This window comes from Panthera uncia, chromosome D2 (genome assembly GCF_023721935.1).
Source record: "Panthera uncia isolate 11264 chromosome D2, Puncia_PCG_1.0, whole genome shotgun sequence".
Taxonomy (NCBI): domain Eukaryota; kingdom Metazoa; phylum Chordata; class Mammalia; order Carnivora; family Felidae; genus Panthera; species Panthera uncia.
The window spans coordinates 77878165-77896457 of NC_064818.1; the positions used below are offsets into that span (position 1 = coordinate 77878165).

The following is an 18293-nucleotide window of genomic DNA, read 5'->3' on the forward strand; positions in this document are numbered from 1 at the left end:
TGCTGCTGGGGGGGGACTTTGTAAGATACATGTGTATGTATATATATGCCTATTTTTAAGTTTATTTTGAGAAAGAGAGAGCATGTGGGAGCACATGTATGCTCGTGCACGAGCAGGGGGAGGGGCAGAGAGAGAGGGAGACACAGAATCCGAAGCAGGCTCCGGGCTCTGAGCTGTCAGCACAGAGCCTGACGTGGTGCCCGATCCCATGAACCGTGAGATCATGACCTGAGCCGAAGTCGGACGCTTAACCGACTGAGCCACCCGGGTGCCCCTAAAAAAAATGTTTTTGTTTTTTTTAGAGAGAATGTGCGAGTGGGGAGAGGGGCAGAGGGAGAGAGAGAATCTTAAGCGGGCTCCACACTCAGCATGGACCCCGATGTAAGGCTCAATCCCACGACCCTGGGATCATGACCTGAGCCAAAATCCGGAGTCAGAGGCTCAACCAGCTGAGCCACCCAGGCACCTCATACTATAAACTCTTTAAGAATTCTTTTTAAAAAAATGGGGTCCCTGGGTGGCTCAGTCAGTTGAGCATCCGACTTGGGCTCAGGTCATGATCTCATAGTTTGTGGGTTCAAGCCCCCCATCCAGCTCTGTGCTGACGCTCAGAGCCTGGAGCCTGCTTCAGATTCTGTCACTTTCTCTGCCCCTCCCCTGCTCACTCACTGTCTCTCTCTCTCTCAAATATAAATAAACATTAAAAAATAAAAAATTCCGGGGCGCCTGGGTGGCGCAGTCGGTTAAGCGTCCGACTTCAGCCAGGTCACGATCTCGCGGTCTGTGAGTTCGAGCCCCGCGTCAGGCTCTGGGCTGATGGCTCGGAGCCTGGAGCCTGTTTCCGATTCTGTGTCTCCCTCTCTCTCTGCCCCTCCCCCGTTCATGCTCTGTCTCTCTCTGTCCCAAAAATAAATAAAAAACGTTGAAAAAAAAATTTAAAAAAATAAATAAATAAAAAATTCCTTTCAAAAATCCAAATTTCTAGTGCGAAAGCAAAGATGACATATAATATTTGATGACTGAAAACTTTATAGTTGATTCTAGTTTGAGCCTCACCCCCCCTTGGAAAGGTACAAAATTGCATTGCCACCTCGAAACAGTTATTGTACTACCTACAAAGGTACATCTAAAACATTAGGCTTGGGGGCGCCTGGGTGGCTCAGTCAGCTAAGCATCTGACTGCAGCTCAGGTCATAATCTCGCGGTTCACGGTTCATGAGTTTGAGCCCTGCGTCGGGCTCTGTGCTGACAGCTCAGTGCCTGGAGCCTGCTTCAGATTCTGTGTCTCCGTCTCTCTCTGCCCCTCCCTCTCTTGTGCTCTGTCTTTCTCTGTCTCTCAAAAATAAATGTTTAAAAAAAATTTTAAAAGAACCATTAGGCTTAAAAATACATGTGTACTTTAAACAGTGTCTAACATAGAAAATATTTTTCTATCTAATAATAACTCTTTAAGACAGTGCTGATAGAATCTCTTCAAAAATTGCCTCTTTGGTAGGCAGGCTTCAGGTCTAATATTTAATTGAAAAATTCTAAGAATTGAACAAAAGTTTAGTAAGTTGAACTCACATAAAATAAACATACAGTAATTTTGAAAGTTCTCAGGTTCCTAGAATTTTCCATTAAAAAATACAAGCCAATAGGGGCACCTGGGTGGCTCAGTCGGTTGAGCGTCTAACTTCGGCTCAGGTCATGATCTCACGGTCTGTGAGTTCGAGCCCTGCGTCGGGCTCTGTGCTGACAGCTCGGAGCCTGGAGCCTGCTTCGGATTCTGTGCCTCCCTCTCTCTCTGCCCCTCCCCCGTTCATGCTCTGTCTCTCTCTGTCTCAAAAATAAATAAACGTTAAAAAAAAAATTAAAGGGGCTCCTGGGTGGCTCAGTCGGTTAAGCGTCTGACTTCGGCTCAGGTCACGATCTCGTGGTCCGTGAGTTTGAGCCCCGCGTCGGGCTCTGTGCTGACAGCTCAGAGCCTGGAGCCTGTTTCAGATTCTGTGTCTCCCTCTCTCTCTGACCCTCCCCCATTAATGCTCTGTCTCTCTCTGTCTCAAAAATAAATAAACATTAAAAAAAAAAATTTAAAAAAAAAATTAAAAAAAAATACAAGCCAATAAAGATTTTTGTCACAACAGAAACTAATACATGAAATATATTAGGAATATGTTTACAAAAGAGTATGTGGCTCTCAAGTGTAGGAAGTCCACAACATTGCTGAAACGTGTTTTGGTGGTAGGCTTGAGATAGAGGCTGAGGTTTGTGCTGTGAGAATCCCCCAGCAGGTGCAGTGTGGACATCCACGGCAGCGTGCGGAATCACTGTCCTGGCAGAACCCATCTTGTGTTTACAAAGTTCGCACGAGCCTCAGGGTTTTGGCTAAGGCCAAAACAGCAAGCGAGAGGAGGGTTTCTCCCTTCTGGACTATCTGCCCTGCGGTAGATAACGATAAACATAACTGCCACCTTAGTATCATCGTAAGGCCAAAAGGCGCATGGCGTGAAAGTGACAAGTGTGCCCAGGACGGGGGATGATAGCTTTGGCTCCAAAAAATGTAAGTGAATGTCTAGTTGAGAGTAGAGCGGGAAGTCTTTGTGAAAAGTTGTCTGTAAAACTTCAGAAATAAGGTTGTAGGGAAAGATGTCCACACTTTTTCCTCACGGCCCAAACATAATTGTCAAAAAATGGGCTTTTTAGTATCAGTGAAGTAGTTTCTCAGTAGTCTTGCAGCTAGCTTGTTAAGCTCTAAAAGGTAGAATCCTAAATGTCACCAATGTGGATTAATTGGGCATCTCATCTTTCATTGACCAGAATGACGGGGCATCTTTTTAGCAAATATCAAATGAATAAGTATATTTCTATCAGTTGATATCCAAAATAAATGTGTAAAGCTCCCCGCTTCTCAGAAAATACAAATTGAGGGGCCCCTGGGTGGCCCAGTCAGTTGAGCGTCCGACTTCGGCTCAGGTCACGATCTCGCGGTCCACGAGTTCGAGCCCCGCGTCGGGCTCTGTGCTGACAGCTCAGAGCCTGGAGCCTGCTTCAGATTCTGTGTCTCCCTCTCTCTGACCCTCCCCCGTTCATGCTCTTTCTCTATCTCAAAAATAAATAAAAATTAAAAAAAAAATTGAAAACAAAACCCAAATGGAATAAAACAATTGGAATCATTAGTGAAAAGCATTAGTGCTCATCCAGTAGCCCCTTGCAAGATTCTGTTCGTCAGTGAGTGTTTCTGGGGAGCCACCAATGTGCTGGCACCGCTCAGGTCTTTGCGGGGATGCGGGGGGAGTAGAGACCCCCAGAGGCACTCACTCTAGTGTTACTCATCATACTCCCGAAGCTCGCGGTGCAATATGGCGTGTTCTCAGGCACCAGTAGCTCCAGAAAGGTGATGATTTTTCTTACTCACTTTTTTTTTTTAACTGCTTTTTCCTTTGTAATGACCACTGTCATGTGACCAGTTTGGAACTGTACAGTTACCATTATACAGTGGAGAAGACAGGCAGACAGGCTCCCCATCTTAGGTGTCACTCCTTAGCTCCGCGACTTTGGACAAAACGTATTTTATAACATTTAACGTTGTCAGAAAATGTTTGGGTTTTATTTTTGTTTAAAGAACATCAGAATTGGGGCGCCTGGGTGATTCAGTTAAGCGTCCGACTCTTGATTTTAACTTGGGTCATGATCTCGCAGTTTGTGAGATTGAGCCCCACGTTGGGCTCTGTGCTGACATTGCGGAGCTTGCTTGGGATTCTCTCTCTGTCTCTGTCTCTGCCCCTCTCCCACTTGTGTGCACTCTCTCTTTCTCTCAAAATAAATAAATAAGTATTTTTTAAAAAAAGAGTATCAGGGGACACCTGGGTGGCTCAGTTGGTTAAGCGTCCGACTTTGGCTCAGGCCATGACCTCACAGTTCGTGGGTTCGAGCCCTGTGTCGGTCTCTGTGCTGATAGCTCAGAGCCTGGGGCCTGCTTTGGTTTCTGTGTGTCTCTTTCTCTCTGTCCCTCCTCCACTCAAGCTCTCTGTCTCTGTCTCAAAATAAATAATCATTAAAAAAAAAAAAAAAGAAAATATTTCTTAAAAAAAAATACCAGAATGAATTGCTTTTATTGGAAGTTATGCTTTATAGTCAGTAATAACTCCATGAGGGCAGGAACTATTTCTTTGTTCCCTGTAGTTCCTTGCATGTGATATAAACCCAGTGGAGAAAACATTACTCACCTGCCAGAGTTGTGATAATTAGTGAAAATATTTGTAATACAGCTATGTGGGGGCTGGGCACAGGGGTTCAGCAAAGGTTGGTTCATTTCCTTCCTACATGAAAGTTCCAAAACATAATCGAAATTTACTATTAATTTTAAAATGACACTAACAAGGGCGTCTGGGTGGCTCAGCTGGTTGAACCTCTGACTTCAGCTCAGATCGTGATCTCATGGTTTGTGGGTTCAAACCCCGCATTGGGCTTACTACTGTCAGCGGGGAGCCTGCTTTGGATCCTCTGTCTGCCTCTCTCTCTGCCCCTCCCACACTCGTGCTCTCTCTGCCTCAAAAATAAACAAACATTAGAAAAAAAGTGATGCGACAATAAATTTCATATTAAAAATAAATAATAAACATTAAAAATGAGAAAATGTTAAAAAAAAGTGATGCTAACAATTTTTAATTACCTTTACTTCTTAAATCAGGATTTTCACTTAAATTGTATGTTTCAAAGAAAGAGCCTATATGAAGGTTATTCTTCTGATAGAGTTAAGTATTTCCACAACAGAGATTTTCAAACTTTAGTGTGTATAAGAAAAAACTCAAGGAATTGTTTTAAATTTATATTCCTGGTTCTACCCTTGGATGTTCTGATTCTGCAGGTTTGGTAGGGCCCAGGAGCAGTTGATTAAGCTCCCGGGTGTCTAGGAGATCATATTACAAGAAATATTCTTCCAGAGAGCATAACAGTCTTAATTTGCTTAGACAGTTGAGTTATCCCATAGTTAGAGCTGACGAAGCTAAACTCGTTAAATCATTGTATTGAGGTATAATTGACATACAGTGAGCTGCACATATTTAGAGTACACACTTAAATAAGTTTTGAAATATTCATACACCCATGAAACCTTCAGCATAAAATAATGAACATATCCATGCAAAATCTCCTTCTGTCCCTTTTTTAAAAGTTTATATATATATATACACATATATATATATGTGTATATATATATTTATAATCTTTAATTGAAGTATAATTAATATATAGTATTGTATTTGTTTCGGGTTTACAAATGATTCAATAATTCTGTACATTACTCAGTGCCCCTCATGATAAACATACTCTTAATCCTTCGTCTGTTTCACTCATTTCCCCACCTACCTCCCTCTGGCAACCACCAGTTTGTTCTCTGTAGTTAAGAGTCTGTTTTTCGTTTTTGTTGATCTCTTTTTGCTTTGTTCGTTTGTTTCCTAAATTCCACGTATGAGGAAAACATACAATATTTGTCCTTCTCTGACTGACCTATTTCACGTAGCATTAAACCCTCTAGATCCATCCATGTTGGTGCAAATGGTAAGATTTCATTCTTTCTTATACCTAATACTCCATCGTGTATATCTACCGTATCTTCTTTATCCATTCTTCTATGGATGGACACTTGAGCTGCTTCCATATCTTGGTTATTGTAACTAACGCTGCAATAAACATAGGGGTGGGTACATCTTTTCAAATTAGTGTTTTTGTTTTCTTTGAGTAAATGCCCAGTAGCAGAATTACTGGATCATATGGTAATTTATTTTTAATTCTTTGAGGAACCTCCGTACTGTTTCCCACCACGGCCGTACCAGTTTGCATTCCTACCGGCAGTGCATGAGAGTTCCTTTCTATGCACATCCTCACCAACATTTGTTGTTTCTTGTGGGTTTTTTGTTTTTTGTTTTTTTAGCTGTTCTGACAGGTGTGAGTCGATATCTCCTTGTGGTTTTGATTTGCATTTCCCTGATGATTAGTGATGTTGAGCATCGTTTCATGTGTCTGTTAGCCATCTGTATGCCTTCTTTACAAAAAAATGTCTGTTCGTGTCCTCTGCCCATTTTTAAATTGGATTATTTGGTTTTTTGGTGTTGAGTTGTAGGAGTTCTTTATATATTTTGGATATTAACCCCATATTGGATACATCATTTGCAAATATCTTCTCCCATTCAGTAGGTTGTCTTTTAGTTTTGTTGATTATTTCCCTTGCTGCACAGAAGCTTTTCATTTTGATGTAGTCCCAATAGTTTATTTTTGCTTTTGTTTCCCTTGCCAGATGAGGCATATCTAGAAAAATGTTTCTGACGTCAATAGATTGCCGCCTGTGTTTTCTTCTAGGAATCTTGTTTGTTTATTCATTCACCTATTGATGAACAATGGCGTTATTTCTGGTTTTGAGCTATTGCACGTAAAGCTGCTATGAATGTGTTTACAGGTGTTTGTATCGATACGTTCAGAATTAAATTCATAAGATTTCATGCAAGTTTTAATACCTTTCTTCCTTCTGTTTTCATTGCAGAAAGTTATTGGATGGTACAGATTCCGGCGAAACACACAGCAGCAGATGTCATACAGAGAGCAGGTGATCCATAAGCAGCTCACCCGCATCCTTGGGGTGCCCGATCTCGTCTTCCTTCTCTTCAGCTTCATCTCTACCGCCAACAATTCCACTCATGCTTTAGAATATGTTCTCTTTAGGCCAAATCGAAGGTAAAGAAAGAATTCCCACCAGCCTCATGTAAACAGTAAAGATGTTGTGCAAATGATTGAGATTTATGACTTTCAAAATGTGCATATTATTGCATCTTTAAAGAAAAGCTTTTGGGGCGCCTGGGGGGCTCAGTCGGTTAAGCCTCCGACTTCGGCTCAGGTCAGGATCTCACAGTTCATGGGTTCGAGCCCCACGTCGGGCTCTGTATTGACAGCTCAGAGCCTGGAGCCTGCTTCAGACTCCGTGTCTCCCTCTCTCTCTCTCTCTGCCCCTCCTGTGCTCATGCTCTGCCTCTGTCTCTTACTCAAAAATAAATAAATAAACATTAAAAAAAAGAGCTTTTGTAATTCTCTTTCAGCTAGCTTTCTTTGTAATGAGAGAAGGTAGTTTCCTGTCAGTTGTATAAATTAAAATTGTTTTTGAATCAAGAAGCATTAGCAAGATATGTTAATTATGCATAAATTCTTATAGGAATAAATAGCTGGAAATCATCATTTGCTTCTCCATAATCCATTATGTAGAAATACAGTTTTACTGCTCTGGAAGCCTGTAATTTTAAAACCGATTTCAAAGAGAAAATTGTAAAATTGATCCACCTACTGGTTAATGAGGGTTTTGCATTGTGAACTTATGAAAGCAAAAAAAAAAAAAAAAATCATGATTATGATGTCTATCTGTAAATAACAAAAAGGTTTCCTTCTGGAAATTCACTTGTAAACTATATTACATCAACATTAGTGAAAATAATTATCAATAAAAAAAAATTTTTTTACTGTTTTTATTTATATTTGAGAGAGAGACCGAGCTTGAGCGGGGGAGGGGCAGAGAGACGGAGACAGAATCTGAAGCAGGCTCCAGGCTCTGAGCCGTCAGCACAGAGCCGGACGTGGGGCTCGAACCCACAAGCAGTGGGATCATGACCTGAGCCGAAGTCGGATACTTAACCAACTGAGCCACCCAGGCGCCCCTAAATGTTTATTTATTTTTGAGAGAGAGAAAGCACGTGCAGGGAAGGGCAGAAACAGGGAGACGGAGGATCCGAAGCCGACTCCTTGCTGACAGCAGGGAGCCCAGTGTAGGGCTCGAACTCACGATCGTGAGCTCATGACTTGAGCCAAAATCGGATGCTTGACCGACTGAGCTACTACCCAGGTGCCCTTTGTGAAAACAATTATTACTTGTTAAATAGCCATTTGCAAGATTTCAGTAAGTAATCAGTGGGTATTTCCTGAGCTCTTAACAACCTCAGCGCTCGGCCAGTTGCTGTGGGGATGCAAAGGAGGTCTGAGACGGGACCTCTGCTCTCCAGGAGTTTACAGTCGAGTTTCTACCAGTTCATGTGTCCTTGGGTTGTAAAAATAGGTGCTCCATGAGACCTTCCGGTAGTTCATCGGTGCCGAGACTCCCAGCTCCTACTGCCAGGACCCGTGGTTCAAGTAGAGCAGCGCCTTTGACACGGTCTTTCTCCATGCTTCCGCAGGTATAATCAAAGGATATCCCTCGCTATCCCCAATCTAGGCAATACTAGCCAGCAAGAGTACAAAGTGTCTTCAGTGCCAAATACTTCTCAGAGTTACGCCAAAGTTATTAAAGAGCATGGGTAAGTTGAAAGTAAAATGCAAGTGTTTTCCTTTCTTCTGTGAACAGTGTTTAACAGACTCATGGAAACAAGCGAGATCAAGCTCGATGTGACTGAAGTGGAAAAATGCAGCTAGGTCATCCTCTAGGCCACCACCGCCACATGTCAGAATTTCATGCTTATCGAAAAGATAGTTTCCCTTCACCAGTACTTTTGTGTTTAAACATTTGCCACAGTTTTGGTTTTTTGTTTTTTTGTTTTTTTTGCAATTGATATAAAAGTTTTGAAAGAGTATGCAGATTTCTGAGGTTCCAAAGCTAAATGTGGTCACTGAAAAATGGGTAGCGTTTCATTACTTTTCAAGTTGTCTTGGTAACATGGGTTCTTTTTCTGTTCTCCTCCGTGATTCTAGTGGCATGGGCATCGCTGCTGAGACAGTCGCTTGGAATTGTAGCGTTTACGTAATGAATGGCGGCGGAAGCGATAGGAAAATGCCTTTCTGGTCGTGATAATTTGGTGACGTCTTTTTCCTGTCTTCTAGTACCGACTTTTTTGACAAGGATGGAGTCATGAAAGACATCAGGGCGATTTATCAGGTGTATAATGCGCTTCAGGAGAAAGTGCAGGTACCTCTCTATCTACTAGTTTTTTATCTTATTCATAATGCCCAAGTGCTTTTAATTCTACTTTAACTTTGAATCGCCTCCCAACTGACAAATGAATCATGGTCCAAAAGTCAGAATGTGCTTTCCCCAAATAGTATCAGATGTGTGGGGTAGTTACTCGCGTCAGCCTGCAAAAGGCTGTCTCGTTACGCGCCTGAAAGTAGAGGGTCTGAAGTACAGTATTAACATTACTAGTTTAAATACTCCCGACCCCATTTATAACGGCGTTTTCTTTGGGGAAATACCTTCCACGTTTAAGGGATTGCTGAGAACACAGCCGTCTCCATCAGGACACTCCGAGTTGGGGCCGCGTCAAAGGGCGCCCGTAACCGGTACGGCCCTGCTCCTTCGCTCCGGTTCACTCGCTTTGCCCCCAGCTGCCTCCATCTAGTGGGAGGGTCTCCCCGGAGCCTGTTCATTCCTAGTCATTCATGCAACAAGTATTTATGGAAACATCTCCTACCAGCCAGTGATTGAGCTAGGTGCTAACAGTCCTTTCCCACGATCTTCTCATCATCCCCAGTGTGTTCCTAGGAGTAATTTGCCCTGAACCCTAAGGACAAAAGAGGCTCTGAGAACAAGAGGGGAAGTGGTGTGGCTGAAGAAGCTCTCCCAGATCTGGAGAAAGCCTAGCTCTGAGGAAGAAGCCCCAAGGAATAGCGAGGGGAGTGCAGGCAGCTACCGAAAAAGAGGGAAGCACGCTGATCAGCTTGGGGCCAAAGAAGAAAGCACACACGACGCGGTTTCCAGCGTTAGTGTTCCAGAGTAGGGTCCCGGCCCACCTGGCAGCACAGGGAGCTTTATACAGGCTCGCTGGTGACCGGCCTACTTTCTGGCAGTTTCTGGTATTTCTGCTATGGAAGGAACGTGCAGTGAAAAACAGCTTTTTGTCCTAAATTCATGACCGTGCTCTTTGCAGGCTGTCAGCACTGTCTAGCCGACCTCAGAGTGGCTGTTCTCATTTCACTGCCGACTGCCTAAGGCCTGCCGTGCAGCCACCAGTAACGCATCGAGTGCCTTGATGGGAGTAGCCGAGTGGCATAGGTGTAGACTCCCTGGCTGTCTTTATGAAGTCTCGACTTGAAACTTTTCCTCCCCGCTCTCCCTAATGATAAATCTTTTCTGTGAAATAAGTTTATTTGTGACATCTGATTTTTGATTGTTGGTTATAAATTAAAGTTGAAAGCCTCTCATTCCTGTCCTATCTGTTGTTCATCCTTGGGATGCTAGACTGGTGTGCGAGGGAAAGAATCAAATCTTTCCCATCTTGCCCTTATTTTTCAAGAGTCCAGAGGCTCAATGGCATCATCATCTTCACAGAATTAAGGAAGCCAGCCAGTGGATCACAGGACCTGTCCCTTGGGCCCTCCTGATCCTGCTCTGCCTCCCACATCCGCTTTGTGACTCGAGGCAGCGTCTGAGCTCTTCCTAGGGCTCCAGTCAGTGCTGTCTCCGTGGAACGCCTCGCGCTTGAATTTGAAATGGACTGTTCCCGTTGTCGTTTTTTCCCTCAGGCAGTGTGTGCAGATGTGGAAAAGAGCGAGCGAGTTGTTGCGTCTTGTCAGGCAGAAGTGAACAAATTGAGAAGACAAATCACTCAGAGGAAACATGAAAAGGAGCAAGAAAGAAGTGAGTTTCCCATTACTTTCAGCATTTGGTATCAGGGAAACATCTCGTTTCAAACGTCGAACCATACGATAAATCACAGGAACCCTTCTGCACTCGTCCAGCCCCGCGTGAGGCTGATGGCGAGAGAACGTTTGCTTGTCTCTAAGCTTCCAGAAGAGAAGTACTGTTTCCCATGGTGTCCTTCCCAAGTCTCTGAAACCAAGAGAGGAGATTAAAAGGAGAAAGGCTGAAGCAAGTGAGAATAAATCCCAGGAAGGGGTTGCCGCAGACTTGTGTGCCTTGACCGCTACGGTCTGTTCATGGCAGATGTGAAGTTCCTGACTGAGTTAATAACCCCGCACGCCTCCCGGGTGGGGATCATGTCCCGTGTTCATCATACCGCATAAAGGAGCGACCCAGTATTCTTTTTTTTTTTTTTTAATTTTATTTTTTAAATTTACGTCCAAATTAGTTAGCGTATAGTGCAACAATGATTTCAGGAGTAGATTCCTTACTGCCCCTTACCCCTGTAGCCCATCCCCCCTCCCACAACCCCTCCAGCAATCCTCAGTTTGTTCTCCATATTTATGAGTCTCTTTTGTTTTGTCCCTCCCTGTTTTTGTATTATTTTTGTTTCCCTTCCCTTACGTTCATCTGTTTTGTCTCTTAAAGTCCTCATAGGAGTGAAGTCCTATGATTTTTGTCTTTCTCTGAGTGACTAATTTCACTTAGCATAATACCCTCCACGTGGTTCCATCCGCGTAGTTGCCAATGGCAAGATTTCATTCTTTTTGATTGCCGAGTGATACTCCATTGTAGATATATACCACATCTTCTTTATCCATTCGTCCCTCGATGGACATTTGGGCCATTTCCACCCTTTGGCTATTGTTGATAGTACCACTCTAAACATGGGGGTACATGTGCCCCTTCGAAACAGCACACCTGTATCCCTTGGATAAATGCCTAGTAGTGCAATTGCTGGGTTGTAGGGTAGTTCTGTTTTCAGTTTTTTGAGGAACCTCCATACTGTTTTCCAGAGTGGCTGCACCAGCTTGCCTTCCCAGACCCAATATTCTTTTAACTTGACATTTGATTCATAGGATCACAGCCAAGGCTGTAATGTCTGTTTTTTGGTAGCTGTGAATGAATGGATACAATTAGGCTAAGGGAACCAGCTGGTTGAATGAGAATTAGGCCCAAGAATCTATTGATTCCAGCATGGGAAGAGACATGTTTGCTATAGCATCACCAGATTTAACATGTGTACATTAAATGTATAATTTTTTCTGATTTAATAAGAATACTTGCAAACCGGGACATCTGGGTGGCTCAGTCGGTTAAGCGTCCGACTCTTGATTTTGGTTTAAGAGATCGAATCCCACATCAGGCTCTGCACTGACAGAGCAGAGCCTGCTTGGGATTCTCTCTCTCTCTCTGTCTCTCTCTGTCTCTCTCTCTCTCTCTCTCTCTCTCTGTGTCCCTTCCCCACCTTGGATGCACATTCTCCCAAAATAAGCAAATAAACTTAAAAAAAAAAAAAGTAACTTAAAAAAAATATTTGTAAAGCAATTAAGAGGTAATTTATATTTCCAGGTAAGTGATACCTGATTCACACTTAGTGTTAACATTTTTTGAGAGATAATCAGAAATGCAGACAAGGATTTCTGCACAAGAATAATAATCACAACTTTGTAACTCTAAAATCTTAGAAACAACCTATTGGAGTAGTCAAATAAATAGCAGTAGAATAATTGAATAAATTATGGCATATCTATATGGTGCAATATTGTACAGCCATTAAGGTGAATTTTTAATGACCTGGGATAATACCCACTATATTACCAGTATATTACCAGATAATACCCAGTAATGACCTGAGATAGTACCCAGAAAGCACTAGGATGTAAAATGACATAAACACACAATGTCAGCTATGTTTAAAATACACACACACACACATGCACACACACACACACCAGGCTGGATAATAAGACTGGAATTCAGAAAGGGGGGGGAAGGGTTGACATCTAAAATCTTTATCTTTTTTTTTTAAATATTTATTTATTTATTTATTTATTTATTTAACATTTTTTCAGTTTTGAGAGACAGAGCATGAGCAGGGGAGGGGCAGAGAGAGAGGGAGACACAGAATCTGAAGCAGGCTCCAGGCTCTGATCTGTCAGCACAGAGCACGACTGGGGTTTGAACTCACAAACCGTGAGATCATGACCTGAGCCGAAGTTGGACACTCAACCAACTGAGCCATTCAGATGCCCCTAAAATGTTTATGTTTTAACTCCAACAAATCCTGTAGTCTTTTCACCAAAAGTCTAATAGTATTATCTAGGTGATAGAATTATGGGTGATTTTATTTTCTCTGTTCTTTTCTAAATTTTGTATGAGTGTTTTTCAAGGCTGTGGACTCCTAGTTGTGGTATTATTCCGGAGCATACACAAAAATGCACTATATTGGGGTGCCCGGCTGGCTCAATCGATGGAGAGTGCAGCTCTTGATCTCAGGGTGGTGAGTTTGAGCCCACCGTTGGGTGTAGAGCTTGCCTTAAAGAAGAAAAAAGAAAAAAAAATGTGCTGTATTTATGGCCTAGAACCTGGAAAATTGGCCACCTAACATAGGGCTTTTAAACTTTGAAGGAGAAAATGGTATACGAGTGTATTGTGATGAGTAGTTGTAAAGAAAAATGCTTTTTGATGTCTATCAAAGAAGAAACTCACATTCAAATGACTGCCACGGGTGGTAAGGACTGTTTATTCCCGTCCCCACAGTCTGTAAACACAGTAAGCAACAGGGGAGGGAAACAGCACAGGATTTGGAATTAGAAGATCTGCCTTTGAGTATCAGGGCCCCACTTCTCGTTGCTCCCTTAGTGAAGTCACTTAGCCTTTCTGAACTCTGGTCCCTTGTGTAATAATCTGGCAAACAGTGATATTAATAATGACGATAAAACTTCAGAAGGTTTTTATTATTTTGTTAAATGATTATTTATTTTTGAGAGAGAGAGAGAGCACACGAGCTGGGGAGGGACAGAGAGAGGGCGACAGGATCCGAAGTGGGCTCTACACTCTCTAGCAGAGAGTTCGAGCTCACAAACTGCAAGATCATGCCCTGAGCTAAAGCCGGACGCTCAACCACCCAGGCGCCCCCCGCAGAAGTTTTTTTTGAGGCTTAAATAAATTATAGGAACATGTTTTGTAAATTATGAAGTAATTATAGGAACATGTTCTGTAAATTATGAAGTACCGTGCACATGTAAGATAATTAAGAGTAGTAATCAGTTTCACTGCTTTGTTGCCATTCTCCGGAACATTCAGGCTGACCGCTTAGTGCGTTGAGATGCAAAGCTGCCAAAATAGACAAAGTGTTACAGTTTTCTTTGTTTTGGTCCAGGACTGCAGCAGGCGATGATCAGCAGGCAGGTGCCATCCGAAAGTTCGGGACCGGCCTTCAGCCCCCGGATGCCCTACCCTGGGCTTGCAGCCGAAGGTAGAAGTACGCTTGGAGACGCAGAGGCCTCCGATCCTCCTCCCCCTTATTCTGATTTTCACCCAAACAATCAAGAAAGTACTTTGAGCCATTCTCGCATGGAAACTAGTGTCTTTATGCCTCGACCGCAGGCCGTGGGTTCTTCCAGTTACGCTTCCAGCAGTGCCGGACTGCAGTGTCCCGGGAGTGACACAGACCTTCCTCCTTCCCAAAGAGCAGCTGGAGACAGTGTCGAGGAATCCGATGACAGCGATTATGAAAATTTGATCGACCCCACAGAACCCTCTAACAGCGAATACTCCCATTCGAGGGATTCTCGAGCCCTGACACATCCCGACGGGGGCTCCAGGAACACTCAGACCTCCCAGATTTAGCTAAACAAGAAACTCTCCACTTAGCATGGTTTTTCTTCATTGCTTATTGAGAGAGGTTTTTGAGGACTTAATCTGGGGGAGGGGGGAGAACTGCTTTCTCAGAGCCCCGGACACCCAACAGGAGGGTCCCCGGGCACAGAACTAACTGGTAGGAGCCTCACGTCTGCCGGTTCCCACCTGCAGTCGCGGTGCGCAGGTTTCGTGACCGAATCATTAAGATAATCAAATTGTCCTAATTCTGGTGCGATTCATGGATGTACTGGTAAATTTAGGCAGAGTGAAACTTATCAACATAGTTTCTGTTCTTTCAAATAAATTGGAAAAATTAGAGACTAAGCACAATTAGTCTATAAATGTTCTGTAAATCAAAAACTTACCTCTTGCACTATCATGCCTTGAAATTTACTTTTTCAAAGGGAAACGAGTTTAGCAGCAGCCTTCAAAGAACCTTCTTTCTATGATGAGCCAAATTCATCTTTGCCAGAAAGAAATTTTGATAATTCCAAGAAGCCTGATTGGAACAAATCGGATGGACCTTCTCTTGTCTGCATGACTTTGTGAGATCAAAAGAGAGGGCTTTGTTTCAACTCTTTTCTACTAGCCTGATATCTGTTGTCACTTAAAATGGTTGCCTTTAAAAAAAAAAAAATGTAGAGATACTAATTACCAGTAAGTAATCATCCAAATAAGTATGTCATAAAATAAATTACTTATTTTTCTTTCGGGGTATGACAGTGACTGCTTTGTTGCACTAGCCACATTTATGGTCTCTGTTCTGGAGTCTTCCAACTGAAGGACACACAGCAGCAGATAACAGAAAGGAGTTCTGTTCGACCTGCGCTTCATGCTGAACAGACTCCAGACACAGTGGAGTTTGCCGAGTTCGTACGTAAGGGATATAACGCATTTAGCAATTCTGACAAATCCTAGTGTTAGTTTTATTCGTGGAGGAAAGACATTTGATAAACCATTTGGGAATCTTGGTGAATAGAGATTCATTTTAAATCTGAATAACCATACTTATTATTTTTTAAATTGCTACTTGGAGGATAGTTGCGGAATGCGTAGAGACTTTCTGTTGGGATGCACTTACATTTTTATTTAATTACTGCTTGTTTTCTAGTTTTGCCCAGAATGTGTGAAACCACTAAAGACATTCATGAGCGCGCTAGGCTCCTGGTTTGGAAACGACGAGACCCCGCGTTTGTGATGAGGTCAGCCCGCGAAGTTAACGCTTCGGGATGTGACTGCATTTCCCGTGAGCTAGTTAAAACCTGTGAGAATAAGAAAGGTTTTAAAAGAGGCTTAAAATCCGGGTTCTGGAAAAGTAGTTTTATTTTGTTGGAGAGAAGTCGACTCCCTGAGCCTCGGTTCCAATACTCCATGACACCGTGTAGACCGAAAAATGAAATGCTATAAGTGCCATTCTTCCGAGAGCCACTCTGGGGTCTGTGCTTTCCTGCTGTCACGGTTTTGTTGGCCTTACACCACTGCCATTCGATTTGAGATGTTGCAGACCTCTCCGTCCGCACGTGTGTTCTGGTTATCGGCTCCCTTCTAGCAGCTTCAGCACCAGTGTGAATTTCATTTTTTTAAGTGCCATAGCCATCTCCTCTGTTCCGATTCTGACATTCAGGAAAATATCTTTATTTTTATGCCATACTGAAACCTACCATGTGTATCTGACAAAGCAGTTAAATGTGACAATAAAAACTTATTTAATCATGGTACCACCGTTGTGACGTCTGTCTCAGCACCCACCAAGGTCTTGCCTCAGTTCACTCAGGCCATTCTTAGGAGACTTAATACAGTGTTCTATCTTTTAAATGTTCGTTTGTTTGTTTGTTTTTTTGAGATAGAGCGCACGTGCAAGCGGGGGAAGGGCGGAAAGAGAGGGACAGAGAGAACCCTAAACAGGCTCTATACTGTCAGTGCAGAGCCCTACACGGGGCTCAAGCTCACGAACCATAAGATCATGGCCCGAGTCGAAATCAAGAGTCGGACGCTTAACCAACTGAGCCATCCAGGGGCCTTTTAATACGGTTTCCTAAAGGTCACGAAAACTTACCCGCGTTCAGAATTTGGGTAAGGCTGGTTTCGGGAAAATCCGAGAACGCTATTTACTAATATGTTCCTGTTGATTTCAAGGAGCATGTGTTGAGTACCAAGAGAACGGAGTATCCATTGAGTGCAACACTGAATCTTAGAAAGTCCCCCAAAGGCACCTTTCCCATAAGAACTGGTCTTGTTTGAAGAGATTCCTGCCTGAATCAAGCTAACCATGTTTAGATGTTTAGACGTTATAGAACCTGGTGCTCCTAGAGTCGTAGGGATTACAGAACTGCCTTCTGATGAGGATCTGCTGGCTAGAGAGCACTTTCTGGATTCTGTGTGAGCCGTTCCCGGTGAGCAATGTATCTCTTCCAAAATCCAAGGTGAGAGGCTGTTTCAGTGAGATTTTAAAATGGGGACTCTAGTCCTTCAAGATTCTACTCTGCGTCTCCTCCAACTAGTTAGAGAAAAGAAGACAGGATTCTTTTAACTTACTTAGAAGTCTGGCTATGCTTAGTTACATGTTGGAATTGGCTTTTCTGGGGAAGGACCAAAACATAAAAACAGAAATTTCATCCCCAAAATTCAGACTCTAAGGATCTGAGTTTTAAAATTCCAAAGTGGAGCAGTGACAATAACTGCTTTAATCAAAAGATTTTTTTAAGTTTATTTATAATCTCTACACCCAGCGTGGGGCTTGAACTCTTGACCCTGAGATCCAGAGTTGCACGTTCCACTGACTGAGCCAGCCAGGTGCTCCCAAAAAAGATTTAAATGGACCATCTTGTGAATCCATATCTTTTTTTTTTTTTTTTTTTTTGGGGAGTGGGGGGGGGCGTGAGTGAGCGAGGGGCAGAGAGAGAAGGAGAATCCCATGCAGGCTCCACACTGTTAGCATGGAGCCCAAAGTGGGGCTCGAGCTCACCCGACGCGGGGCTCGAACTCACGAACCGTGAGATCATGACCTGAGCCGAAGTCACATACGTAACCAACTGAGCCACCCAGGCGCCCCCATATCTTTTTTTTTTTTTTTTTGGTGTTTATTTTTGAGAGAGCATGAGCGGGGGAGAGGGGCAGAGAGACAGAATCCCAAGCAGCCTCCCATGCTGTCAGCACAGAGCCCCACGCGGGACTCAATGACAAGATCCGTGAGATCGTGACCTGGGCTGAAATCAAGAGTTCAACACTTAACCGACTGAGCCACCCAGGCATCCTGTGAATCCATATCTTACGCAGCTAAAAAAAGGAGTCTGGGGAATGCAAAATAAAAATACAATAGAAAAAACAGTTATTACCTTGTTCTGGGTCAGTACAGGTTTCATTTCAGTTGCTAGAAGATCATTCTACAAGGCTCTGCTTCCTTCTGTCTCACAGCAAACCTTAATTCTGTCAGACAGGAAGACTGAAAGGAAACTGGTTCTGCAAAGGTGGTGCTGATAGATAGTGGAAAATGTTTACTTTTCGACCTCAGGGCAAACAGATTTGGGGAAAGTTCTGGCATTTCGCTTACACCGCCTTCCCTTTTACAGTGATTTTCGTGATGTCCTAAATAAAGCAGGAGAGTCAGGACATCGGGTACATCCAAACTGGGTTGCTCTGGGGTTTCTCTGACCCCTGGAGATTGGGGAGGGGTGGCCTCTCTCTAGCAGTGAGGCCTTAGAACCTCAACAGGGAGAGGTCCTCTTGAATGCCAGGTGCCACGCATGATCCAGAATGTAGTACTGAGAAGTGGCTTTCTGTGGGCACAAAGATTTAGCAAAAAGGTCATTCACTGTAGCTTTTTTCTAACAGTAAGAAA

At 43.2% G+C, this 18293-nt stretch overlaps 1 protein-coding gene across 1 annotated transcript in view; it reads left to right on the forward strand.

Moving 5' to 3' along the window:
• Positions 1 to 16173, forward strand: part of ABRAXAS2 (abraxas 2, BRISC complex subunit) — a 31611-nt gene extending 15438 nt beyond the window's left edge. Inside the window, exons 5-9 of the mRNA XM_049646617.1 lie at positions 6521 to 6711; positions 8193 to 8312; positions 8833 to 8917; positions 10471 to 10585; positions 13974 to 16173. Of these exons, the coding sequence (XP_049502574.1) occupies positions 6521 to 6711; positions 8193 to 8312; positions 8833 to 8917; positions 10471 to 10585; positions 13974 to 14443 (981 nt within the window). The 3' untranslated portion in view covers positions 14444 to 16173. The remainder of the gene's footprint in view (positions 1 to 6520; positions 6712 to 8192; positions 8313 to 8832; positions 8918 to 10470; positions 10586 to 13973) is intronic.
• The last annotated feature ends 2120 nt before the right edge of the window (positions 16174 to 18293 follow it).